At 41.2% G+C, this 27,517-nt stretch overlaps 1 protein-coding gene across 7 annotated transcripts in view; it reads left to right on the top strand.

Moving 5' to 3' along the window:
• The window catches only part of LOC109463404 (protocadherin-15-like), a 41,911-nt gene extending 14,677 nt beyond the window's left edge, over positions 1-27,234 (top strand). For 2 of the 7 annotated variants that reach the window (XM_019760216.1, XM_019760217.1), the window contains exons 2-29: positions 11,536-11,684; positions 13,461-13,472; positions 14,469-14,537; positions 14,945-15,108; positions 15,304-15,369; positions 15,618-15,707; positions 16,068-16,157; positions 16,369-16,494; positions 16,891-17,067; positions 17,506-17,605; positions 17,888-18,000; positions 18,202-18,417; positions 18,751-18,885; positions 19,089-19,170; positions 20,175-20,333; positions 21,273-21,431; positions 22,703-22,826; positions 22,964-23,045; positions 23,308-23,527; positions 23,752-23,862; positions 23,980-24,101; positions 24,356-24,454; positions 24,644-24,742; positions 25,049-25,119; positions 25,328-25,368; positions 25,606-25,702; positions 26,299-26,401; positions 26,942-27,234. In XM_019760216.1, coding sequence (XP_019615775.1) covers positions 11,612-11,684; positions 13,461-13,472; positions 14,469-14,537; positions 14,945-15,108; positions 15,304-15,369; positions 15,618-15,707; positions 16,068-16,157; positions 16,369-16,494; positions 16,891-17,067; positions 17,506-17,605; positions 17,888-18,000; positions 18,202-18,417; positions 18,751-18,885; positions 19,089-19,170; positions 20,175-20,333; positions 21,273-21,431; positions 22,703-22,826; positions 22,964-23,045; positions 23,308-23,527; positions 23,752-23,862; positions 23,980-24,101; positions 24,356-24,454; positions 24,644-24,742; positions 25,049-25,119; positions 25,328-25,368; positions 25,606-25,702; positions 26,299-26,401; positions 26,942-27,124 — 3,183 coding nt within the window. In that variant the 5' untranslated portion in view covers positions 11,536-11,611 and the 3' untranslated portion in view covers positions 27,125-27,234. Of the gene's footprint in view, positions 1-8,622; positions 8,887-11,535; positions 11,685-13,460; positions 13,473-14,468; positions 14,538-14,944; positions 15,109-15,303; positions 15,370-15,617; positions 15,708-16,067; positions 16,158-16,368; positions 16,495-16,890; positions 17,068-17,505; positions 17,606-17,887; positions 18,001-18,201; positions 18,418-18,750; positions 18,886-19,088; positions 19,171-20,174; positions 20,334-21,272; positions 21,432-22,702; positions 22,827-22,963; positions 23,046-23,307; positions 23,528-23,751; positions 23,863-23,979; positions 24,102-24,355; positions 24,455-24,643; positions 24,743-25,048; positions 25,120-25,327; positions 25,369-25,605; positions 25,703-26,298; positions 26,402-26,941 lie in introns of those variants that run through there. The other 5 variants (XM_019760215.1, XM_019760218.1, XM_019760220.1 and 2 more) reach the window with 5 other exon arrangements.
• Positions 27,235-27,517: the final 283 nt, after the last annotated feature.

The following is a 27,517-nucleotide window of genomic DNA, read 5'->3' as shown; positions in this document are numbered from 1 at the left end:
TTTCACCTACACATGAGTGGTACCGATAAAAGAGTGGGGCCTAGTTTACTGAATGATTACATGCGCATTTTCCCTCTAATGCCATTTTGTTCAGTGTGGCGTTCTTGGTTCCCCTAGCGAGTTTCTCTCGAACTGCTTGAAAATGCATGTGTGTATACCCTCCATTTTGAGCATTGTTTATTTTTGATTTTTCAAGGATGATAGGTATTTTCATTTTCATTTCATGCTTTCTTACCACAAAAATAGCGTAGCTAATGACGTTCAAATAAGGTTGTACGGATGCGCGTGTGTCTTGCGATTGTCGCACGACCACAAACTGTTGGAGGTTGCTCTAGGGGTAGTCGTGCATGTGGTCTTTAAAATTAAGACGTCTTCCACATAAAATACAGCCTTAGGACTTTGTCGGCAGTTGGTCCTGTTACGGTCTGCTTAAAAATTCTACCGCATCAAAATCGTACGACGATCTACGAAGATTGTGAAGAAAAGGTGACCGCTGTTTTGTTTAGAAAGCCCCACGTCAGGTGATACGACAACACGGGTAGTTCCTGATTATTGTCATTTCACGGCTAGTTTTAGCGGAATCTAGGAAAAGACGAGACGCGGCAACCGGACACCGAGCGTCAAATCGGCCGCCGAATTACCAAAACATTCTCGGCGATCTGATATCGTGTTATTTTAACACTTCACGGCAAAAACAAGGGATAGAAAACAAGTCCTTTACCGCTATACACGAGGAAAGGTGTGGGTGAAAAGACATCTATACGTACTCTATCGTAATTAACACGTATCCTGGCCCTAGCTTGTACGATTTGTCATATGCGTTTGATATTACAAAGTTTATTGCAAATGAGGGATAATTACAAATAACAGGAAAAAGGCAAACGAACAATGAAGCACAATGCATATATAACATGCGACTTTACAAGCCGGATCTGAATTCTAACTTGTTGGTTTTGACTTCTTTTTTTGGAGACAGTGCATGGAAGACGAAAGATCCCACTTTCTTTCCTGAAATTTATGGGCATAATGTCTAACCCCAATCCAGGGCTGTCTATCAAGTCTACAACTAGTTAATGAAATACGCCGAATGAGTAGTGGTATGAAAGATGCATGTTCACACAAGCTGTGTGTGACACATTCCAGTCATATTGCCCTTGGGTAGAATTAAGGCGTGTAATGAGCCGGCTGACGTGTCACAGCTGTGGTTAGTGCACACACACACACACCGGCTACATTACACCTCACTAGAATCACATTTCTCACACCTTCATCACGTTAAAACATAACACAGGGGACCTGTCTACACCTGGTACAGTATTGAGATCCATCCATCCATCCATCCATCCATCCATCCATCCATCCATCCATCCATCCATCCATCCATCCATCCATCCATCCATCCATCCATCCATCCATCCATCCATCCATCCATCCATCCATCCATCCATCCATCTTGTAGCTTGTGTTGACACCTAACACACATGTACCTTCACGTGGGCAAACTTCAAACATAGCAATTGCTATTTACTGTTCCGTCTACTAGCACACCTGATCCTACAGGGAATTCAAATTTCATCGTAACAAGAGGTGTCAATTTATAACTTGAAATAATAGTAATTAATAATGACAATAAATTCATAATTTGAAAACCGTCGTTACCGACTGGTTAGTAGACCATGCCGGTCAGTGACCTGTTCAAAGTTCGACCACTAGTACTGTCTGAAGGATTGTTTGTAGTACCAATACTGACCTTGTATGTAGGACACAGTACTGGACCCAATAACATTACGTACAGATGCGTCAATGAAGGTTAGACATTCAAGTAACTGGATAAGATTTTGCAATCTGGCAGACGTTTCAAGTAGCATCTACGTCTTTTTGTCAGTGATTAGCGATTAGAAATTCTAATTTCTAAATCTGTCCAGTTGCTTGAGTAACTGCTTTTTGTGTATTATGTACAGACTATGAAGAGTTATTATGCCTAATATATATGACATTTTAGCATTTGTTTTCTGTGTTTCTCTTAAATCTACGTTTGTCTGAAAATTGAAGACAACAGTATTTTCATCAAACTTGCATTTTGAATATTAGTATGGACATACAACATATTATTGTAGGGACAATAATGCAGAAATGGGGTCTTTAATGGTTTATTTCATTGTTTAATTTATGATGCACTTGCCGACCTTAAGGTGACGTATCACGCACACAATAATGTCACTACCCACATGAGTAAACCCTTAACAGTGCACACCTGTAGATAACATTCTCAAGTGTCAGGTGTAGTCTGAAGATCATGATTTTTATCTTAAGTAAACAACCCACATATGTTACCCTGTGGTGTTCAGCTAATGATTAATAACATTAAAATCCTCCATGTCGCTTTTTTCAACAAAGTTCTAGACCTTCTAGTCCTTGGCGAGATTTTGTGATCCCAATAAACATATTTGTGCAGTAGTTTTGTTGAGACAAGGCCTTACTAGCCATGACTGGCTGACAAAGCAATGGCCTGATTCCTTCAGCCGCCTCCCACTTAAGCAAAGTATGCCCGCGATGTTCGTGGGAAAGTTTGCTTAATTTAGGGAAGGGCAACACACATTTCCACGCATGAATTTGGACCGAAGCCACGTCAGGATACATGGAACAGGTGGACGTACTTTCTGTCTGGTTTAGATATTTGGCCAGTAGTAAAATACGTATACTAGTTTCAGAATGGGCATTTGTACTAGATTGAATGTATGTTGTTTTATCGACATTTATACGGTATAGTCAGTCATAGCATGGATATATATATATATATATATATATATATATATATATAGAAATATCATTAAAAAAGTCGTGGAAGGATGTTTGTGATATTTGTTATATGTAGGTAGATGTCGGTAAAACGAAGCACAAGGTCAAGTATGTATTGAACACCTGGCGGCTTCCCGTGGTACAGCAGCAAAAATTACGGTTTTCATACATTGTATCTCGTGTTCTGGACATGCAAGGATGTGTACTAATGTATAGAGCGATCCCATGTTATAATCCTTAGATTTTTTTCTGTCTTCTACGTTAACTTTTGCCTTCCGTATTCAGTGATGAAAATTGCACTTAAAATACAGAACGACCAAATACATACACAACATACACATTTGAACCATATATCTGATCTGAGAGATGATCTCTGGACCTCTCGGCGGAGACGTCTCTTCAAAATAGCCCGGCAAGGCGTGCACATCTGTTGACGTTTTCTATCTGACATCCGGAGGGCTGAGTTCGGGTCTATCTTATCTGAGGAGAATGTAGGGGAGGAACACCAGGGATTAAGACATACTAATACAACTAGGCAGTGAGAAAACTATTAAGAAAAGACCGGACCACTTACTTGCTTGCTATTTTTCGTCTTTTTCAGCGTCATAAGTTTCATTTCCACTTGTTTCTTGTAAGATATACGTTTGATAATTTATAAGAAGTGAACAAATCTATTTACGTAAATATTCCTAAATCCATTCTCATTTCTATCTCACCATTTCCTTCCTTCTTTCCTTTTTTCCTTCCTTCTTTCCTTTTTTCCTTCCTTCCTTCCTTTTCTCTCTTCCTTTTTTCCTTCCTTCCTTTTTTCCTTCCTTCCTTCCTTCCTTCCTTCCTTCCTTTCTTCCTTCCTTCCGCCTAAGATATCAAAACCCACAAAAGAAAATCACCAGGCTTATTCCACATAGATCCACCCAACTTACGTGGTCCTGAATACCAGGCAAACCTCACCATGTAAGTGGGAGAAGACGTTGGTGGTCCTGCCGATAGTGAATGCCCGAAATTTGGCGCCAACATTCCTTATATGATGTCAAGTTGAATCGGGAAATACACGACTGCATTCCATTCAAACAACAATCTATCTATAGCTTACTGAAACAAATTCCTCCCATATAGATTCTAACAGTTTCAAATACCATAAATGGTACCAAAATAACATTTAACACTACTATATCTTCACTATACAAAAGTCTATCATCTTCTAAACTAGGATTTTGGGATTCAAATAGCAAATTGAAGTACATATTGATATGTGACAACCCAGGTATTGTATATGTATTTTTTTAAATGCCTAAACGCTAGAATTCCATATTACAAATGTATATAGCCTTCTATACGGTAGATTTGTCTTACAATATGTTTGTTCTTATATAGCAGTATACATATATGTCATACACTGTACCTAGTATTGTATACTTGTATGTTGCGCAATGAAGTTTACATTTCGTATGGTCCAGTACCAGGGAAAACTTAACACAGAGGGACCTTACTTCACCATGTGTGAATCTGTCCGTGTTTAGATTACTTTTTCATCTTGACTAATTGTTGCAACCACCACTCTTAAGGTTCGAGCTATGCAAACTAAAGGCTTAACAAGGTTTAACGCATCCGTGACCCACTAGAATGGTAACTTAGGAGGGTTCAACTTTGTGTAAAAAAATTCCGTTACAAGTAGAAGTAAGGGGCGGACAAGGGGGGCTTGTAAGTCTGGGGGTGTGAATGAAAACATAGCCTGGCTGCCAGACCATCGTAGGTTCCCCGGTGTCTCTACGGTGCTGAGAGTACTGTCCGCCCGCCCAGGTCCGCTGGTGCCCTACGGTGTATTTACCGGGTCGGTTTCAATAAGCTGGAAATATCTTTAGCATGTCAGGAGAGGGCCATGCTTAGTGAAACACCCCTAAGCCGGCCTGTGGAGAAAGGTAACCAGGCTAGTAAAAACATGACGTAATCTATTCTTTCTTGTTGTGCATGTTTTTGTTTTATCCTTCCCCTTTTGCTTTCCCTTATTTGTTGACATTGCAACAGTACAATACAGTGTTAGGCAACATTGTGTACAAAACAGGTAGCAGTTATAGGAAGGGTATTTTGGCATACACAGATCTAGAGCTTCAGTCTTTCGTTTAGCCTTCCCTTTTTTACTGTTAGCTTCATCATGTATTTCTTAACATCACAAAACAGTACAATACAGAGGTAGTCACCATCAAAACACACTCTAGATGTACAGAATATTTGGAAACCGTCAGTTATAGGAATAGTATTTTGGGATACATAGATCTACTATTTGTACTGACTGCTGAGCATGCTAATTGCTTTCTGGGCATTCCAGAAAAGTTGTAATAAGGAATTTCCTGTTTTCTTTCTGTCGGTCGGCGAGCCCTTTTATTTCAGCTATATTGTAATATAGTCGTAATGTAGTTATGGAATAGCCGGAGGCCTGGCTTATATGAGCGAAATGGGAGACGTATTTGATGTGAAGCAATGTGTTATTGTTTTCCAAAACGTGTATGAATTCATGCTACTGCAATTTTCATATTCGTTGGTGAATGTTAGAACCCAAGCTACGTAAGTCATTATTCTAATCAAATCAAATATAACTGAATTAAAGATTGAGGTACACACTTGGTCAAGCTACCGGATAGATTTTGAAGTTGCTTGAGTAACAGTTTTCTTACGTACATGTACCTGATGTCTAAGCTTCATTATACGCTGTTGTGTTCAAAAAATCGTTTTTTTAGTCCAAGAACTATCATAGAGTTGAACTCACTGCCATAAAGTACAGTAGATAGGGGTATTATCATTAGATAGCTTTAAACAACACAGTTTGATGTGCTAAGGTTGGGTGTAACACGTCGTTTAGTGTAATATAACCAGCCGCCGCCGCGCCGCGTGCCTGCGAGGGGCCGTTATACCAGCCATACAGATACAGATACAGAAGCTGGTGTGTTACACCGAGGGGCAGTTATACCGGCTATACAGATACAGAAGCTGGCCTCCAAAAAGAGTCAGACGTTTAAGAAAAAAATGTGTGTCTTTCAGCAGTGAGCAATTAACTGATATGATAGTGGATGCTGTCGTCTGAAACGCCACATTCTTTACCAAGAGACCTTATCGAATAGTTTGGTTTGATATTTTATATCCCTTCTTAATATCTGACATTTCGGCATCTAAGATTTGTATTAAACCAAAATTTTCCTCTCTTGTGACACATTTTTCGTGTCTATGGGATGAACCTGTTGTCCACAAAATTAAGTCAACTTGACATATGCTGTCCAACCCACTTCCCAAGCCCTTGCCTTGTCGTTTGGAGGAAGTTGATAGGTTACCATGTGCTAATTTGATTAGCGTCAGACACGTGAGGAACTTGTGGGAGTAACTATAGGTAACACAGGGGATTCTGGAACAGATTTGATGATATAAATACCGGGAGAACACGCCGGATATTAGTACTAGGGACGAATGCCTGCGTGGCGGGACCTGGTCTGTGCTGTAATGGGGCATAGAGGGTAAGAGTTCTCTTTTTTGAATAACTGTTTTCTTCTCTTTCTTAAACTAATATGTTATAACATCACAATATAAGTATAAAACCTTTGGTCTTGCAAAATTTAGAGTTAGAAGTACTAGTGTTATAATACTGAATTTTATGTAAAGTGGAGGTCAGTATAACATTTGTAAGTTTCAATATTAATTGGACTTTTAAAGACGATGGGGATTCTGAAAATCTTGTTAACATATATGATGTCGCATAGCTAGTGTTGCTTGTTAATGTTGCTGTATATATACACTACATGTCTATATTTTAGCATTATGAATTCGGAAAGAACATGGGTTTAATTTTGCTCGTGCTTTCTATATTTCTATCATTCTTTTTATAGCATATGTTTGCAGCAATTGCTGTGTAGCAGTTTATTAATTTCATCACCAAATATGCTGTTGGTTCTCTCTTCATAAGGTTCATAAGATAAGGAAGTTTGTCATGATAAGAAGAGATGTGGATGTTGTTTTTGTGTGTAATTGTTCCCATTTTGGGGTCTGAAGTTCGTTTAAAACAAGAACGATTGTATAGGCGGAACTTCCGTAAATATATGTCTATTGACTTAAGAAGCGAACAGCTATGTACTAAGTACTTACTGACTTCCTAATAAAATGCCCAAACCCCCAAAAGTCAATCGTTGAAAAATGGTTCAAAGCAATAAATTTGAAGACTAGATTATTCGCCATACCATATTCTGTGTCATTTGTTCAACCTTCATGACCACGTAGATTTCAAAATGAAAGCAACTTTTTTTTGCCAAACGATTTTTTTTATTCGCACGCTCGCGTCAGTTTTGGGGTTCCCGGGGGATGTCATCCATATAATCAAATCAACATGGCCTTAGTGAAAGCTGTAAGCAGTGATTGTTGAACAACATGTCCAAACAGGACGTCACTTGTACTTGTCGCGAAGGACAACGTCACAATATGTCGTCTGTCACCTGCCGAGTATGTTTGCCTCCTGTCCAAACTCGCCTTGTTTTGGCGGGGAACGTGGCTTAACAATAACATTACCTACCATTACGGCTAAGCCGACGCTCTTGGGTTGGTAGTGTCTTGTAAGTACGTCTTTGTCTTTCTTTGTGGCTGTTTTAATCAACCAGTAAAACCACCCTTTGGAGTAACACATGAGCTCTGTTTATATTACACCTATGCTTTGGAAACGCAGTTTAATTAAAGCTAACAGTTATAGGTATAGAAGCCCTTACTGTTACTGTGTTTGAGAATAACCTTCAATATACACTGCACGAAACCCTATACACGTTAAAGCTTGCGTAAAAGTATAAGTAAGAAACGGAACATTTGCGCACCCTTTAAGCAAGGTGATTTTAAACCCACTTCTTTTAAAATGTACTTTTAAGTGGATATATTCTGAGGGAAATATAAAATTTCGAGAAATAAGGTTTTAAAACTTCACAATGTGGACAGAATACGGTAAGACTCAATTTGAATTGCAACCGTGACTGTTTCTTGTTATTTTCTTTTACTGTTCAATAACTCTGAAGGTAGATAAAGATTTCTGTCACTTCAATTAATTCTGGGTTAGCAACAGCAAAACTTGTAGTCGTGGTCGTTTCTTGTCATTTCTGTGCTTAAGGTACTTACCGGTATCTACCTACAGAAGCCTGTTTACACCTAAGCATTGGCAACCGGTACACCCATTCTGATTAACTGTGTAAGCTGTGGTTTATTGCTCAATAATGTGGTACTAAGCTCGCAATTAATTATTCAACCATCACCCTACTGCCTAACCCCTTTACCAACAGAGATTTGGTAGCCAAACGACTACTTCAGTGTGCTAAATGTTAAGTGTGACGTTTTGGTGAATAGAAGGGTTCTTACAACGCTAGTTTGTTTCGTGAAGTCCTCAGCTACTTTTCTTTTAGAAAGGTCTAAATTTACTGTACTAGTACTGGCCGCATGGTGGTGTTGCTGCAAGGATGCGGTCCCAAACGTGACATAGTCTGTATCCCCCCTTATCCCTGTAAAAGGTACCTTCGCTTTTTCTTGCAGAGTAATATGGAAATAGGTTTTATGATCATGAATGTAACATGATAAACTGATTCATTACCTTCTAATCTACAGTGATTTTTCACGCATTCTGTCCCAAAATTCTGCACATTCTCTCATTAATGGCGTGGAAAAACATCGAAGTTCCGCCGATGTTGTCGCGAATTCCAATCAGGTTTGGGTTTATATTGTAGGTTTCACGCTTTGTAAGCCGGCGGCTGGTTGGTTAGGATACTGTTACTGTGACGTACTCGGGCCGATACAGATGTTTGGTGGGCAAACCCAGGCGAGGCTTTCATATGCAAATGAGGGTAAATCTATCTTCATTCCGTTTGACCGCCTTGTATGAAGAGGCAGGGTGGCGGGACGTTACGTTAAAAACTTGAGGGGCCTGAGAAAACAACACCTTCTCAAGACGTCTTGGGCGCGCCATCTTGGTTCTTATGCTTGGAGGGAGTGTTAAGGAGGCGCATCGTAGCGACTCGGGGAGGATTCGTGGGGAGTTCGCCTGACAAGGGAACGTCCCCCCGACTCTAACCAGACCAGGTAACGATGAAATGTTTCCGCGTCATTTGACCTCCCGACCTCTTCACAACCTGTTCTCAACTCCTTCCAAACTAGCCCAAAATTTCCACACCAATTCTTTCCCCCTTTCCATAACTCAAGAAGCTATGGCTCCGTATAAACTTGTAGTTTCGAGTCAGTGTAGCGGACGAATGTTTGTTGTCCCACCTGTTGCAATTGTCGTGACTAAGTTGGACCCGCATTTTGTCACGTACACGGATACAGTATGGCGAAAGTGCTTTATGTGTTTTTATCTACCCACATTTCTCCGTTACCTAAGAGACAAATCGCCAAATAAGTGAGCTATGGATATTTGTGGTGGCGTGAAAAATTGTAACGAATGTTGCAAGCAGTTGTTGTCGTTTTCAGTCATCAAATCGTCTCTGTTCAGTTTCTTTGCCGCTATGTTTAATTCCTTTTTACTTAGTCTAGACGGGTGGCAAATAAACAGGTCAGGCTTCGTAATCCAGCTCTGTTTTCTTACAAGTTGCAACTCTGAGCTCTCTCTTTCTCTCTCCATTTGCATTGACACAATATCCTGTTACATGTTGTAGCTCTTTGCGAGTAGGTTCTGTAGTGTAGCGTTTTGGAGAAGTGCACTCCGCCCGTAACATGGCCATTCAGTACCCAGATTGCGTTACCTGCAGTTTTGCCCAGTTTTTCACGTCGTTGCTTGGGAACATTTATGTCAGTTTGACGCAAGATTTTTTTTTTTTAATTCTCACATATTTAGAACGGAATTTGACACTGGCAGAAAGTTACCTATAGTATACATGTGTGAGAAAGATAGGTTGTGGCAGTCAATATGTTGAATTTCAGTTACACCTGATTGAGCAAGACTCTATCGAAGGTAAAGAAAGAACTTATAATTAGGGTTTCTACTTTTTATAGTTTTCACAATCGTGGGAGATGTTTATGTATTTTTCGAGGCCAAATCTTCTACTAATGGTAATTTGTCGTTCAAAAATCGGCGTTCTGATGGTGGTTGGTGGCATTGTTATGATTTTAAAACTTGCAACGTGTGTTTTAAGGGGGGGGGGGCAAAAGTCTATTCCCAAATAATTATCTAGAGAAATTACGATACGCTAATAACTAAATGCTAAGCATTTCCTCCATTATTTTGTCATATTCACAAAAATTTTCATAGCCTTTTTTCAACCTAGTCCCAGTCTTCACAGACTTCAATCAGTTGCTGTTTGACTATGCAACATTCTACGACGCATATGTAACGTTATATTTTATCAAGATTTTTGGTTCAAGTAACAAAGCTACATCATAATGCCACTCATGAACGACACACGCCGTAGGTGGTCTTACGTTGTGTGCTTATTTTTTTTCTTCCAAGAACGCCATTCAAGACTCTAACCTTGTCTATATATACAAGCACACAGTGTACACATGCAGTGTTTAACTATTTTAAGCGTTACTGTCACATGTGGGTGTGACTGTCTGGATCGATATCTGACCAGGATACAGGACAACCAAACACACACTGATGTCATATCTGTTCCCTTATCTTCTTATAAAGGTCGTGTCACATAACGTTAAGTCGTACGACATGCTTACGACAGGACATCATTCTTAAGACAGTCGTGGCTGTGTCGTAGATTGTTGTCGAAAGCCAGTTCTGTCAGATGTTTAACAATCGTACTCTCAAACCAGAGGTTTAGGCTTTGACTTATTCTTGGCATGTTTTAGGCTTTTTTTATCTGGTTCCTTTTTTGTATTGCAATTTGGTATCTTTTTTTTCGCCAGCATTGGATACTGCCATGAAAATGATACTGTGTTGCCAATTTGATACTGTCTTGCATCCACCAAAAGATGTACTCAGAGATTAGACAATCGTACCGCAAAAAAAGTACACAGTGGACATGTGTAACTGCGCCTTAATTAAGGTTATCTGTGCCGTTATCTTTAAGAAATGATAGATGATTAAAGGTTAACCAATGTGGGTCGTGGCAGCTGCCCTTTCAATATTTTAATTGCTCTGGATTAAGATAAAGGTTCAATCTTTTTGTACTCAAATGATGTTTCTTGCTGTGAAAAGCATATGTACACTGGTCATGACATCTTTAACATATATGGTTGCAGGTTTACCAAAATAAGTACATTTACTAGAAAAGTGAACGTTTATGTTTGTAAAGAAATTCTATCTAAAAAAGCCCTTTTAATTTTCTTCTTACATTTGGGTAGAAGCTTAAGGCATCGACAGTCAATTTACGGGGTATTACTTGAAAACTAATGTTTGTATCTACCCAAATGTGTGTGTGTGTGTGGGGGGGGTAAATAAGGAAACTGTTCTGAAGTGTATACGCCATCCTAAATCTTTTGTTACCTCTTAAGTCACTAGGTCATGCAAGAGTCTTGACGTACCTCTTAACATTTTATCTCTGTTCCAAATGTAGTTAAGATGTTCGCCTTTGCTGTGTTAAAATTAGACTTGTGTTTTGTTAGATTTGTGTGTAAGTTTCGACGTTAGTTAGTCATAATGTATTGGCTGAGTCATTGGATCGGATCTCACTATTGTTTGACGTCCGCCATTTTGTTTTTGCCCTTGAAAAGAAAGAGCGAGGAAACGCCCAGATTGAAAAAGCCGGTCCCACTACCTAACCGCGCTCTTTTGTACCACAGGTAGCGACTCGTAGACCAGACGGAGCGTTACACAGAGTTGATACGGCAGAAGTAGCCACACTTCAGCGGGGAAAACATGGCGGAAGGAACCAGGATATGGCTCTTCAGCGTGCTGGCGGTGCTGGGAGTGGTTACAGTATCCGCGCAAAGTAAGTCAGCACGGTAAACCAAACAGGTGTCCGCAGGATCAATTTACACCAACACAGTAACATTGTTGTCAACATAGAGTCGCCCCGCTTTCATCAGTGGACCGTTCCATTTGGGGAAACTGAGAGGGAGGGGAATAATGAATTCTTTACTCGCAAAATCATAACGTTAATTGCTCTTACAAATTTACAGAGTCAAAGAGAGTACAGTACAAAAATAGGAAATAGACAACTACTGTCTGGAAAAACTTCTACTTCTACTACTACGCTTGCTATGTGTTCCAATCCAAAAAATATTAAATAAATGTATAATATGTTCAAATCTAAAAATATCATTAAAATACAATTTGTTCAAATTCGAAAATATGAAACAAATGAATTTTGTTGAAATGAAAAAGATATCAAATGAATATTAAATGGTATTAAATATTTTGTTCAAATAAAAAAGAATCACTTGAAGCCACTTGTATGAGTTCAATGTGACATCACTATTTCCACCCCTCTCTGGTCTAAACCAATGGAACAGTCCAGATATCATATTGCATTATATTTATGATCTCTGCTCAACTCAACTTAATTCAGCTTTTCTTATTTCCGCTGTTTCTCCAACTGGAAGATATTTTGCTTCGTAAGGAAATAACTCGAACTCGAATTAATATATTGTTACAGGCGGTATGCCTTGAAGATCTGAACACTAAAACGCATTTCCTAAACTAACATTTGATGTTATTAGATACAGAACAATGGCTTCTGTTGTGTAGTAATACGTAGGAAACAAAATATTGGAAAATAATCATGACATTGTCAAAGAATGCTAACTCACCAAATGTATGTTTTGCTTATTGTTGACATTTACCGAATGGTCAAAACTAAGTTCGTAACGTAAGGGTTTTAATTTTGATAACATTGACTCGCCAATCATAACGCTTTGATTTTCAATGCTTAGTTCATGCTTATATTTAACGTCATATATAGTGGCAAATTATTAGCCTAGATAGCAGGCTCCATGGGCTGTCTTTCTAAATTGCAATATATGTATTTTGTTGATTGTGAACAAGTTGCTACATCCGTGTGTAGCATCAAAGCTCAACAGCACTACGAAAATAGTGAATTTAGCAAAAATTAAAAGAAAATCGTCCAAGGGGCCTGCTACGAGGCTATCAGATCATCCCGCCTAGCTTAGTGTCAGCTGTCGCAGCTAACCTACTAATGCATGACTAACCCCTCTTCTTATCGATTCCTCCCATGTGATTGTCATATAAGGCCGCACAAGCTTTATATTATATGGGTGATATCCTCTGGAAAATGCGTATCTAATGCGACAGTACTAGAGCAACAAACAAATAAAAAACAAACAAACAAACTTACTAATTTGTTTTGCGACGAGATGTGCTAATTTTAATGAGATGATAAAGGCTCAAAGCGTGTCGATGTCCCGTGTACGTAAGGCCACGTGATCGGTCACGTGATTGGTCATTTGAACCTGATGACGGCTGCAATACGGGCAACAAAAAATTCTGTTTTACTTGTTTCTTGTCAGAACCATGTTTATATATTTCTTACGCTGTTATTCAAATATCACCCTTTATGGATCATCCGTAAAAGAGTGAAAATTCTTAGATAAAATTTGGGGGGCTAATTAAAAATGGGGCCGGATGTCATCCATAGATGTAGAAGTTTGTGTGGTCTCATGTATTCCTGCATGCCTCTCCGGGATCACACCTCATTATACCTGATGTTGTGTTGTGTGAACCCCCATGCCCACCCTCGGACCCACAGATAACTTCACAGGTAATCCATAACAAACTATCTACAAGATGCACCGTTAAAAGCTTTTTAAAATTAAACAATTGATTGATTGATTGTTTGATTGATTAATTAATTAATTCAATAAATCGTTTTGGTATCTTTTATACCATGTAATTTGAATGTCCCTGTGATATAGAAAGCATTTTATGGCATGACGATATTAGCTTTAAACAAACAACGTAAAGAGATGCTTGAAAAATTTAATAAAGAAATCTTCAAAAGCATTTAAGGTATAATGTGTATTATAATGTGGTAAGTATATTTTTGCTAAATACTCTCTTTTCTTTCACCTTTTTTCTTGAGATGTTGCACACATCAGTTACCACGATTGAGTACCAGGATAATAGCTACAGTAATTCACGTGTGTTGTCGGGTTTTGGAATTGAGACATTCTCCCAGAGTACGGGTGCTATAAGTCATATTTGGATACAATGAAATAATTGACCAACGACAAAAGGGTAACACGTAGGCTCGAAAACACCAATTTGCGTTTCCTAAAGAAGAGAGTCCGTGCCCGACTAACTTTTGAGCCGGTTATGTTACACCAGACCAAAGATGCCCTTTGTTTACAGTGAAATCGGTTTGTTGTCTTCGTGCACGTGTTGTTGTTTACATTATGCTATTTAAAGTCAGGGCATCAGGCTGAAATTACACAAAGAGGATCAGTCCTAGTAGTACAGTATCTTGTGTCGTGAGTCAGCAACTCATGGCGTTCATGCGGACTTTTGGTGTACTGCACAAAGCCATACTACTCAAACAGTGGGTGTGGTTTACCTACTGCTTCAAGTGTTTAAAATTATCGACACAGGTAGTTGTTTACGCCGTTAAACCCACGCACGCCCCGGAGCTCTATAAACAGCGAAAAGAAGAACGACCTGTTGAGGATATAGAGTTAGTTGAATTGTGTATTAAATTTTCTTCTATAAAGTCATATATACTTGCTGGTCCGATCCACAAAGTATTTGCCCCCATCTACAGATCCGTGCGAGAGTCCTGTCTTCCAGAACGGGATGGTGTTCGAAGCTCTCATGGAGAACAGCCCGGAAAGTAAGACCGTCTTTGTTCTATCATTTGTCTCAAGTATGAAGACCATGACACTAAAACTTTAAGTCCTTGTACTCAGATCAGAAGTTGAAGATAAGTGGGCAGTAACTTATCTACAAATGTCGGATATTTTCATGATCGCAACTCGTACATAGGTACCAAATACTATCACAATCCAACCACGGCAACTTGGTTAAAGTTTCAACCTTTGTTTACGTACAAAAACATACATAGAGCCACTAAAATACAGTAGTGCCTTCGGGGGCCGGTTGGATGCTAGTACGTACTGTCTGGCTCGAAAGTGGATAGTACCTCGCCGGTTGGTTACGATTTTGCCACCGAAAGATCTGCTTGGGGATTAGTGCCTTTGAGGCCTCACGGAATTCTAACAACGCTTCTCTTGTCCGTAGACACGACCATCGTGGCCAATATGTCGTTTGCTGGGACGGCAATCGGCGCTGGACGGACCATCGAGCTTAGTCTACAGGACTCCGCCGACAAGGACTGGGGCCTGCTGGTAGAGGAACTACAACAGCTCAGGCTCTCTCTCAAGGGGAAGGTCTTAGACAGAGACGTAAGTGTCGCATGACGTGGACTATTTTTATAGTACCGTGACCGACAGGTACAATTTCTACACCCATGCTTTGGCTGAGCTTTTGCTGCTTTAGTCCTCAGTGAATATTTCAATGGGTAAATGATTCTTACTTTGTTTCTTATTGATATATTGCTACCAGAACCTGCAATTATTGATACCGTTTTGTTTTGATAGGGGGTCTCTGGCATTCGAGATCTTAGATTCATCGTAAGGTGCAAGACTATAGCGACGGACGCAATGGTGAGTACTATTTAGTTCTTTCCATTATACCTCTAACGATATACATAACTGTATATTGAAGTATTTGAATGTATGAACAAATTTTTCTCCTTGAAGACAAAACCTGAATTGAATGCGCATGCGATCTTGCATCAGAGCTTCTTTTTTAGGATACGTTTTCAACACAATGTGTTAACCCACTTAAGATAAACGGCAGTGATTCTATGGTGATTGTTTATCATCACGTTGCCATGACGACTACCCTACAGGTGGACAACAGTATCATAGCAACCGTTCTGGACCTGAATGACAACGAGCCGAGGTTTGTTGACGATCCATATGAGCAGGAGGTCATAGAGGTACGTGGTAGAGACAGCAATCCAATGGTTTTTGGTTATAAAGAGTCGTTTTTTTCCAGCAGATACCAAATAATATCCCCTCTTTCGTAAGTTAGTAGATCCCTACTACTATGTATACCAAAGATTATGTAATGGTAGGATATTAGCGTGCATGCATTGCCAATAATTGCTCTTGAATAACACAATTTTACTGATGAACGTTGTAGACAATATTTTAACGTCGTTGTGTAGTCCTGTTCTTATTCCTTCTATCTTATCTTTTAACAGTTCCTGTACGTCCACGGTGATAAATTAGTGATAATGATAATGATGATGTTAATGATAATGATGATAATAATGATTACTGTCTTGTCCCTCCAGCTCACCCCTGTAGGGTCCACCATTTTCCGGAGATTGACGGCTGAGGACCCGGATAGTAATGAGAACGGCAGGGTGTCGTATCAGATAGAGGTACGAACTATAAAAACTGTTACATGAAATGTAGTTAAAGTAGGTCCAGCCGCGGTTATTATGGCTTATAAAATCATTCTTCAAATACAATAGGAAAAGTACAAAATTACAGTCCTGATTTCGATCTAATGAAAAAGATATTTATATGATGGCCGAACAGTACACTCCACAAAGGATCAATTTCAAAGACTTCACATAATTTGTTTTTCAGGGACCGAACGACTATTTCGAGATCCCCCTGCCGTCCACAGGAGACATCGTTCTGAAGAAGTCTCTGGACTACGAAGGTTTCCAGCCGGGAGAGGAGAAGAAATATCTCATCCCCATCGTCGCCCATGTGAGTAGGAGTTCATCTTCTCTCTGTTTTGTTATAATCCGTTAGATTGTTAGCGTAGTGTCCAGTCTCTTCTGGTTGGGCCGGGTTCGCTTCGGGGGCCCTAAAAGTTTTCCCCCGCCCAGCTCAACAGGCCGCCCGGTGGGAGTTGTACGGCAGTGGTTGGGTTAATGGAAATCCTGTCGTGCAAAACCTATCGGGGAGCCTAGTTGAGTCGGGCGGTGAAGAGCTCCTGCAGCCCGAAGAGAACTTGCCCCAACCGCGATAGACTGGACACCGGGATTTTAGATTGTTTGCAGTATTAATAAACTTCATCGTCCTTTTTCAGGATCTGCCTGCCAACGAAAGCCTGCGAAAGTCGGGCCATCAGATTGTTGTAACTTTTTCGTCGTTTTTCAGGATTTGGCGGCGGACGTAAGCCTGCGGAAGTCGTCCAGCACGACGGTGACGATCATCGTGACGGACGGAGATGACCAGGCGGTACAGTTCCGGCCGTGTGTCCTGCAGGGAGACCCGCAGGAGGACATCTGCGGCAGCCCGCTGTACGTGTCGTCTGTCATGGAGAACACAGAAACGGTAAGGAGTCGTTACTCACTGGATATTACAAGGATAAAAAAAAAGTACGGCTGTCGGTGGCAAATGTGCAGATGTTGGCACATTGGCGCACCAAATCCGTAGTGTGTTTTTGGCACACAGTTAGACAGATACTAGTAAGAGGCTCAGTGGATGTCACTCCACCGTCAGGGAAAGGCCTTTTCCAAGGGCACAACGTTGGAGCACGGTGAACCCTCGACATACTGGTTCCGATTCCGTATAAAATCTAAATAAGTGTGAGGTTTTGTAGTTCTTTAGGTCACCAAAACGTAATTTTATCGGCTCAAGGAAGCAAGAGGCCTGGATAATTTAGAGGGATGATTTTTTGAACTAATAGAAAATGTAGTACACACGCACAAGGTTTTGGCAATACCTTTCTTTTGATGTGAAAATGACAACATGTTTATGTTTTGTTTACAGTTAAACCAGCCCCTGACCTTTGACCCGGCACCTATCTATGCCGTTGACCTTGATACGGATGTTCAGAGACCTCCTGTGATCGTCTACAGTTTCTTAGCAGGTAAGGGTTTTTCGTCAGGATCCTTTAATACTGCACCTGCCTGACAGCATGGATATCCAGATACCATACTTGAGTCTTAGGCGGGTGCCATGTGATGTTGAAGCATATCTCAAATGTGACTTACTTATATCTCTTAGTTATTAATATCTTAATCTAGTAACCTCACAGATATTGCAGTTTGCTCGAGTAACATTCTTAATCTAAGGTAGTAGCTGTTCAATACATTTTGTGTCAACCAACTGGATTTCATATAGTGACTGCCCCTTTCTGAAATTTTTCCAGGTTCTCCAAGTGATTTCCGGGAATACTTCGATATAGGTAACATCACCGGTAACATCACACTGACGAAACCCGTGGAGAGGACGCAAGTAGAGGAGTTCATCATCACGGTTAAGGTAATCCATTTTAAGGCCTAGGTAGAAAACCCATACCTACCGACCCTGTTTTTTTTCACGATTGAAATCTGAAACACAGCATTTTGTCCTAGGCCTAACGAATAATATAGAGGAATCTATGAGTACTAGTAAGTTAATTGACACCAAGATGTGATTTTTATTAATTCCTTCACTCATTTATTCATTCATACGTCCATCCAGGCCCATCAGAATGACAACCCCCTACGTTACGCCACGGCTGACGTCAAAATTGGGGTAAAGGACGATGACGTCAACGATCCCTACTTCTTCATCTCCACCGGGCAGTCAGAGTTCAAAGGTTATGTGCGAGAGTTCACAGGTCAAGCCGTCATCGTCTTCAAAGACGAACACGAGTCACCCCTGCTGCTGGAGGTCAGGGATGACGACTTCACTGACGTAAGTGGTCGCGCTTTTGATTGGATGATGGTCACGTGCTCACAGATTGACTGAAACAAGAGTCCGTACTTTTGATTGGATGATGGTCACATGACACAAAAGCCCATATAAGGTTGTCTGATTTGAACTACTGCAAGAGGAAAGATTGAAGATAAAGAATTACATTTGTGAATTATACTGAAATTTGACAAAATAAGAAGACAAAAAGAACGTTTTACATCAAAAAGATCAATTTTGAATTATTTTTCCACCTTTCCACAGCATATCACCAAGAAAATTCACTTACGTAATCTACTTTGCTAATAAGTATTATATATATTCTACCAATTACAGAAGGTGGTTCCCGAGGGAGCCCTTCGCTACGAGCTGACAGACGCTAGCGGCAGATTCGACGTCACAGATACGGGCTATCTGATCGTGGACGCCAACCGGTTAGACATAGACACTCAGAGGGAGTACCGCATGACGGTCAGTAACTGTCAAATTAATTTGCATACATTTACATACATTATAACGACATACTTCCATCGTAAAAGTTAATAAAAAGGCATAAGTATATTTGTATGGCAAACAATACAAACAACTTTTCTTCTGTGAAAAAATTATCATCCACAGTCATTTTTATATTTACATATTCTAGAGTACTGATAGAACATCATTGTCTTTTGTAGGTGAGGGCAGTAGAAACAACCACATTTCTGAAGCTTTCTACTGACGAGGCGACTGTGGTGGTCACAGTTCTCAACGGAACAGGTAGGGAACCTAGTCGGTGTAACGCAAACTCTGCCGTCCGCGGCTTTAGTGGCCCCTCTCCAGGGGGCGGCTGGATGTTGGGCTAGCAGGGAACCTATACCACATCCAACAATCTGTTTTTATAATTGCGCAATTAAGAGAAAAGCTTGTAGAGTACAATTTGCATGTTTTAGATTACTGTAACTTCGGTTTAAACGATTTCCAAACTATCTATTTAACCTTCTCCCTGCTACCTGCTCATGAAAACTTTAAAATGTAATTATAATAGCAGAACTCAGCAGGGCGAAGGTTAAGAGAGTGTAAATTTTTATGTATGATGATTTGATTCAATGTTAAATATTTTATTGCAAACAATATTGAAATTTATGAAATGTTTTACTATGATGTGTGATGTGCATATATCTTTGCAAATGCTCCTAACAGGTCAATGACATATTTGCATTAGTGTTAATTCATATATGAAAATGCTTGCGAACTGTCTTAGCTTTATACTCATTTCCCTATTTGTACCTTTGCCTCATATCCTTCTAAAACCTGTCGAAATTTGACTAAACACTTACCTTCATCAGTGAGCAAACTAACCTCACAAGCCACGCAGGGTCTCATATAGGTGTTTCACTTTGTCTTCACTCCTTTGACCGGCCTTCGTTTCAAAAACTATTTTTGCGCTTTCGTCTTAACTGCGAGTTTTGTGTTTTCACATAACCTGTTTTTAATATAATAAAAAAACATAACCTGCTTTGGGCCCAAGTTAACCATCTAAGATGGCCATAAGACGGTTTTTGTGGACTTAACCGCCGTTTTAACCATGTCGCCAAGGTATCAAGGATCGATCTCATGGTGAATTTAAGGTGCGCAAAGCTGTTGTTAAAATTCTGCTTTACTTGCCTCACCGTGGCCGCTGCGTATCTGATGATATGTACACGGCAAAACGCTGCTGTATCGTTCCGCTGGCAGTCTTGACATGAAGTTCTGAAGATGCCGAAACTATTTTACGTACACAGAAGAAGGACATTGGGACAACTGGTCTCCGTGGAGCCCGTGCAACAAGGATTGTGACGGCATACAAACCAGAAATCGCACGTGCCGCCGGGTCCCTTGTGCCGGGGATAGCAAAGATTTCCGCTCCTGTAGCGTTCTAAGCGCTGACAGGTGTACAACAGGTATCCACTTGTCACGTAAAGTTACCCTGGTTATCGGAATAACGCTGGCTACAAATCCCATTGATCACTGGCTGGTACTATCCGAGCAGAGGTTGAATTAGGAAATCCTTACCTTCTCCTGATTGGTTGAAGGAGATCCTTACCTTTGTCTGATTGGTTGAAGGTGGAGGTCCTTACCTTCTTCTGATTGGTTGAAGGAGGAGATCCCTACCTTCTTCTGATTGGTTGAAAGAGGAGGTCTTTGCCTTCTTCTGATTGGTTGAAGGAGGAGATCCTTACCTTCTTCTGATTGGTTGAAAGAGGAGGTCTTTGCCTTCTTCTGATTGGTTGAAGGAGGAGATCCTTAAATTCTTCTCATTTGATTGGTCGAAGGAGGAGATCTTTTCCCTCTTCTGATTGGATGAAGAGTCGGAAATTGGGTACCTATCAAAAGACGGAAACGGTTCCAACTTCAACCTCTGCCTGGAGAGTAGCTAGCTCGCCTTGTATGTCGCTGAGGAAGCTCTAGTTGATCTGAGTTGTCTTGGTGGCTTACTTTCCGTGGCAGATGGGACCTGTTTGTAGGCTCAAAGTCTGATAACCAGTATTTTTGCCCTTTGTCTTAACTGCGAGTTAGCTTTGTGTTTTGCATTTGCTTTTATATAAAAATCATAACCAGTTTTGTGCATATCCGCTATGGGGAAAGTTCAGATGGTCCTAAGGCGTGTTTGGGACTTTACCTCTGTTCAAATTCTAACCAAGTCATTAAGGTATTGACCGTTGATTCGGTGGATTTAAGGTGCGTAAAGCTGTTGTTAAAATTCTGCTTTACTCGCCTCACCATGTCCGCTGCGTATCTGATGACATGTATACGGCAAAACGCTGCTGTATCGTTCCGATGGCAGTCTTGACATGGCTGGGGAAAGTTTTCAAGATGCCGAAACTATTTTACGCACACAGAAGAAGGACATTGGGACAACTGGTCTCCGTGGAGCCCGTGCAACAAGGATTGTGACGGCATACAAACCAGAAATCGCACGTGCCGCCGGGTCCCTTGTGCCGGGGATAGCAAAGATTTCCGCTCCTGTAGCGTTCTAAGCGCTGACAGGTGTACAGAAGGTATCCACTTGTCACGTAAAGTTACCCTGGTTATCGGAATAACGCTGGCTACAAATCCCATTGGTCACTGGCTGGTACTATCCGAGCAGAGGTTGAATTAGGAGATTCTTTCCTCCTTCTAATTGGTTGGAGGAGATCCTTACCTTCTTCTGATTGGCTGAAGGAGATTTTTACCTTCTGAAAGAGATATCTTAAGTTATTATGATTGGTTGAAGGAGGAGAGCCTTACCTTCTTCTGATTGGTTGAAAGAGGAGATATTACCTTCTTCTGATTGGTTGAATGAAGAGATCCTCACATTCTTCTGATTGGTTGAAGGAGGAGAGCCTTTCCTTCTTTTGATTGGACGAAGGAGTAGGCCGTCAGAAAGTGGGTACCAATCAGAAGACGTAAACGATTCCCCCTTCAGCGTCTGCCTGGAGAGTACTGAGCAAGCCCGCCCTGTATGCCGCTGAGGAAGCTCTATTAACGTCGGTGACAGATAGAGTTGTCTTGGTGGCTTACAGCGCTTTCCGTGGGAGATGGGAGTGGCCTGTAGTGTAGGCTCACAGTCTGATAACCAGGGCACGTCCTCGTCTCTAAGCGGTATTTCATGGCGTCTGTGGTGTGCGGTGATACGGATAGACTTTATGTACCAGGTTCACTGGGATTTTTTTGGTGTTAAGTGAATGCACAGTGAAACCTACATAAAATACGCATAATAGATTTGGTGTTGTACTTACAGAGAAAGCCAGGTATGGCAGTAAAATTATTCAATTTTGGGAAATTGAACGAATTTGAAGGTTTGGTCAATGATGACTCAAAACTGTATCGGTAGAAACATATAAGCCTTGAAGATATACCAGAATCAAACCACCTACGCACAGCTCATGGAATACAGCTTACAAGCGCTTGGCTGAGGTTCATGTACGCGGTTACCTTACGTTCGCATGCAGTTCTGACACGTTCGGTGCGGTTGGCAGCAGTCACCACCATCCGCGATTTTTTTTTCTTTCAGTTTCGGTGCGTTCATCACGTATTTGTGTATTCGTTTGTCCCGTGCTGCTAACCATAGTGGTAACACTAGTGCATGTGTGCATGTACACTGTCCTGCACGTCAAAATGTCCGACTCCTGCATGTTAATATCTTTAGAGGTACCATAGCATAGAAAACACAGCTACCATGGCCTCTACGGATCATCATAGAAAAACACGACGTTTTAACATGCCGCAACAACCTCTTCGTGAAAATCTTATGTGCATACTCCCATGTCGTCATTTCCGTTTCCTGTAGAACCTGTCCCACAACCCCCTGCGCAGCAGACATCCAATGAGGACAAGCAGCTGCTGTACATCATCGGGGGGATTCTGGGATTCCTGTTGCTGGTCGCCATCGTTGCAGTTATAGTGTTGGGAAGGTGAGCTATAATCATAAATCATATATCTATTATCTATTTTTGTTATCACGTCACTTTCAGACTGCATGATTACTTCTGATTTGCTTGTATTTTTCTGTAAAAGTGATAAAAGTTTGCGAATAAAATTTTTTTCTCAGATATGTGACAAGGGCCAGGAAGAACCGGACAGCCTACGAGCCAAAAGAAGACAAGATTGAGCCATGGGTGGACCTGTACTCTGTAAGTTGTCTGTTTAAAATTTCATTTTAGTAAAAGCAATTCTCAATTCATTAAAATGTAGGGTATGTATGGCATCTCCACATCGAAAAGTCTACATCTGATGCAAATGATTCAGTGGTGATATGGTAATGTTAAATCAATAAATGCAAGTTGCGATTGAATATGGAAATTGAAAGTATTTCGATTGCCAATATCTATAAGTTGTGTACACATGCCTACCTATTAATTTATCGATTCATAAGTGATATAATTGTTGTTTCAGTCGAACGTGACTCAGTTCGAAAACGCGGCGTTCGAGCAGGAATCGGAGACGCCCCAGATCGCACCCCTGGAGGAGAAGGACCCGCCGTATCCCGTCATCCCCTGGACCAGCCTGACGGTCGGGGAGACGGTCCAGGAATATGGTAGCTTAGGCAGAATAGCGGAGGGCGTGGTCAACAAGGAGGGCAAGGAGATCCCGGCTGTTATCAATATCTTGAACGGTAATAGATAATTTTGTATATCTTATTCTAACACAATACAACACAATACAACAAAACACAAAAATGTCAATTCCCAGTGCTTTCACGGTATTTGGCCTTCGCCCATGTAATTCTAGCAATGGGTCAAAGGCCTGTACTTTACTGATACTTCTGCTGTTACTATAGCTATTGAGGATGATGACGACGATGTTACTGATGATAACACTGCTGTTTTGTTCCGATAGGCGGCGCCTCTGACCAAGACAGCAGGGACTTCATGAACGAGATTGACGTCATGTGTGCAGTGGGCAACAATATCAACGTCATCGGGTTGATAGGGGGATGTAGGTATAACGGTGAGTAGAATACAGAGCCCGTATTTTTAACTTCAGTTTGTACGATTTGGATGAAGATACGTGTAATGCAATACAATGGTCTTGATCAAAATTGTTTTGCTTCCTTTTCCACCCCAGGCGATTTGTACATAGCAATGGAGCACGCGCCGTTCGGCAATCTTCGGGACTTCCTCCGAGACAGCCGGAAGCTGGAGGAGTACGAGTCTATCCGGAACGGCGTCAGCCACATGGGCAGTCAGGTGTGTGCACATATTCACGTGACGTCATCGGTACATCCGCCGCCATGTTGGAGTCCATATTTGCATTTCAGTGAAACACATCTCAAGCGTTCTTGTACACGTTTAGATCCTCCCACCATCTCAAATAACCATTCTAAGAGAATTTTAGCCCCAACAAAAGGAATATGTATCTAACTTAAATACGCCTTTAACTCATTAATAATTTTTTCTTAGTTTCTGTATGGAAATGTATCATTGAAATTTTACTTCTTCAGGTGGAGGTGAAGAGGGCTCTGTCCAGCCTGTCAGCCGGGCGGCTGCTGCAGATCTCCCTGGATATCGCCAGGGGGATGAAGTACCTGGAAGAACAAGGGGTACGTGGAAACTTCCTGTCAGTCTACTGCATTCAAATACCAACGGTCCCAAGCAAACACACACACACACAAACACACGAACACACACACGAACACGTTCAAGACAATACCTCCGTTCCCATGGTAGAAGTATGTCTGGGTCTTGAGATTGCTTGGACAGGTAGAATAACTCCTCTTATCCATTCACAGATCATCCACGGCTACCTGTCCGCCAAGACGACTCAGATCGGAGAGATGTGGATCGTCAAGATCTCCGAGTTCTGGAAGGCGCAGGACGAGGCACACAACGTAGGTTACACCACTTCAGTTTCTTAAGATACGGCCACCGTGGTACGACAGTCCAAAGAGATCAGAAGCATAGATGCTAGCCTGGGTACCATACTGTTTACCGGGCCTTCAGACGCCACCTTCTCAGTTGCAGAGATAACAATTAAGTCCCTAGTGAAATTTCACCACAGCCACCCCTTTGTCCAAAATCACAGTATATCTAATGAAGAAACTCTGCTGTTGATGCGGTCTGTCTCAAAAGTTGTTAACTTACGACTAGTCTATTCATCTCTTGTGTCCTTATATATAAACCTTTCCCGTTTTCAGAACAAACGCCCGGTGAGGTGGGCCGCTCTGGAGTCCATCAAGACCAACAGGTGTACCCACAAAAGCGACGTGTAAGTCAGCTCTCTTTTTGGTTTGTTGGTGATATATGCTCATCGTTGTTGCTGCTTGTCAACTTGAGATGAACAAAAAAAGACAATAATCAAAACGTATACGCTCAAGTAAATCATATCATGCAGTTACTTCTTTGCTGTCTTCTTAAAAAAACATTATTGATAACTATACGTTTTGACTTAAACAGATATATGCTCTTTTTTGCAGATGGTCCTTTGCAGTCACGCTGCACGAGATTGTGTCTTTAGGTAAGACATTTTAGTATTTTCTCACGTTTTCAGACTACATGCAGTTAGAATTAATCAGATATTCGTGTACCAATGCCTCAGATGTACCATGTACCATTGCTTATTGTTAAATTAGGTGATGGACTATATATTTATTTAATGAATATATGAGATAGCGGTTAAATTTTTACTAGTATTTAACAGTGATCGTTGTGCACACAGTAGCCCTAACATGAAACAACCCCGTTGACGTTTCAGGAGGAACCCCCTACCCGGACAAGACCGCCCCTGAAGTGTTCCGTGATCTGCTGGACGGGTACAGGATGGAGAGGCAGAACAACTGTGGGGAGGAACTGTAAGTCATTTCCCATCCTTCCTCCTAATGCTGAGGTCACATTTCCAAACCGGGGCCCGACCGGGCTGTTTCAACTAACGAAAAATCAACAATTAATACAAAAGATATACGCAAATAGTTCCCATCATTAATTTTTTCAACTTTTTTGTGGTTTGTTGTCTTTCATATCACACTTTTCGTTTCATAAGACTGACCGGCCGGGCCCCGGTTTGAAAATCTGACCTCAGCTTAAAGTAAGGAGCAAAACACCAATTGCATAAATCTAGCATCATCAATCGAGCTTCAGTAACATAGGAGAGGACTTGTAAGTCCTTTTTTCCGGCAAAAGCAGTTTTCCGCTTCTAGTGGTCCACTTCTGGACTTCAACGTTTCGAGTTCGAATCCTTTTTAAACCCAGATTTGTGGCAGAGGTCTCATGTTGAAAAAAATACTCCTCTCCCTAGCAAACTCCACAAAATGTGTAAGTTTCTTTTCAAGTTGCATTCTCCTTCCCTCGACCGTGTCAGATCTAGCCTGGGTACTATCCGGATTTTCGCTGGGATGGTACCCAGGCTATGTCAGATCGTGATCAAACTGTCTTGTCTGGATCCCGGCAGGTACAACATGATCCAGCGGGGATGGCTGGAGAATCCCGACGCCCGTCCGACCTTCACGGAGATCGCCGACACCTTGGAGGGCATGCTGAAGGGCAAGGTCGCGGTGAGTAGGGTAGACATCTTATCTTTGTCGTCACAAACCACCACCAGTGATAGATGCAATGAGAGATGCTGTACATGTACATTAACGGCTAATGAAACAAGAACATTCAATTGTAGCCTCCATAGCATGCCAAAAACTGAGGGTTTGGGGGTCTTCATGGTCTTTGGGAGCTTTTATGTGCTATTTTCTGATTGCATATAGACAACATAGCCGGCCTGGTTGTCAGGGCTGATCAGAAAACAGCCGAAAAGACCACCAAAACCCTAGTTCTATAAGCCTGCTACGGAGGCTAATTCAATATTGATTGAATCTGAACACGCCGTTTCGTTCGTTGAAGCAATGACGCATCGTTATAACCTTGTGAACCCCCTGTAATTGTTTATCACAACGGCAACAGCATTACAAATCGGTATAATTCTATTCATAGTATCATAAGTATAAATACTTATTGTAGATTGTAATACATAAAGTGTGGATCATGAGATGGATGGATATATGGATCAATAGATAGTTAATCGATACCTTCTATCGTGTGTGCAGCAATATCTGGACATGGAGATGACGGACAAGTTCAAGTTCGCCGAGGTCAGGCCCGAGCTGGATGACGACACGGTCGCCGACGCCAGCATCACCGACCCGAACATTACCGAAGTTGACGTCATGACCGACGACGGTTACGAGGACGTGAGCAGAGAAATCAGAGACCCCGTCACGTTTATCTAAGACTGGGGCTGCCCCACTGGGAGTGAATAGAGTTTGCATTTTCAAACTTAACCATACATTGCCCGCTCTCACTTATATTTGCATCGTTTTCAACATTCAACCTAATTTTCCATAATATCTTTAATAACATAGTTTTAGGGTCTAACATTACACAAAATGAGTTCATGTTAAGGCCACACCAAGTAAATTTTATGGATGACGTCCTTTGGAGACCCTAAATCTAATGCGAGAGGGCGAAAAAAAACAAGAAGGGCCCTAAAAAACAAGATGCCTAGATAAGAAATATTGCACTGCTGACAGGACCGTCCTGTCTGTTAATAGTTCCAAAAATGGCACTGTTTTGGAGCTATTGACAGGATTTTTTTCAGTGCCATTTTTTTTTTTTTTTCCATT

Source organism: Branchiostoma belcheri, unplaced genomic scaffold (assembly GCF_001625305.1).
Source record: "Branchiostoma belcheri isolate BF01 breed outbred unplaced genomic scaffold, Haploidv18h27 scaffold125, whole genome shotgun sequence".
Classification (NCBI taxonomy): Eukaryota; Metazoa; Chordata; class Leptocardii; order Amphioxiformes; family Branchiostomatidae; genus Branchiostoma; species Branchiostoma belcheri.
This window is presented reverse-complemented; position numbering and strand designations above follow the sequence as displayed.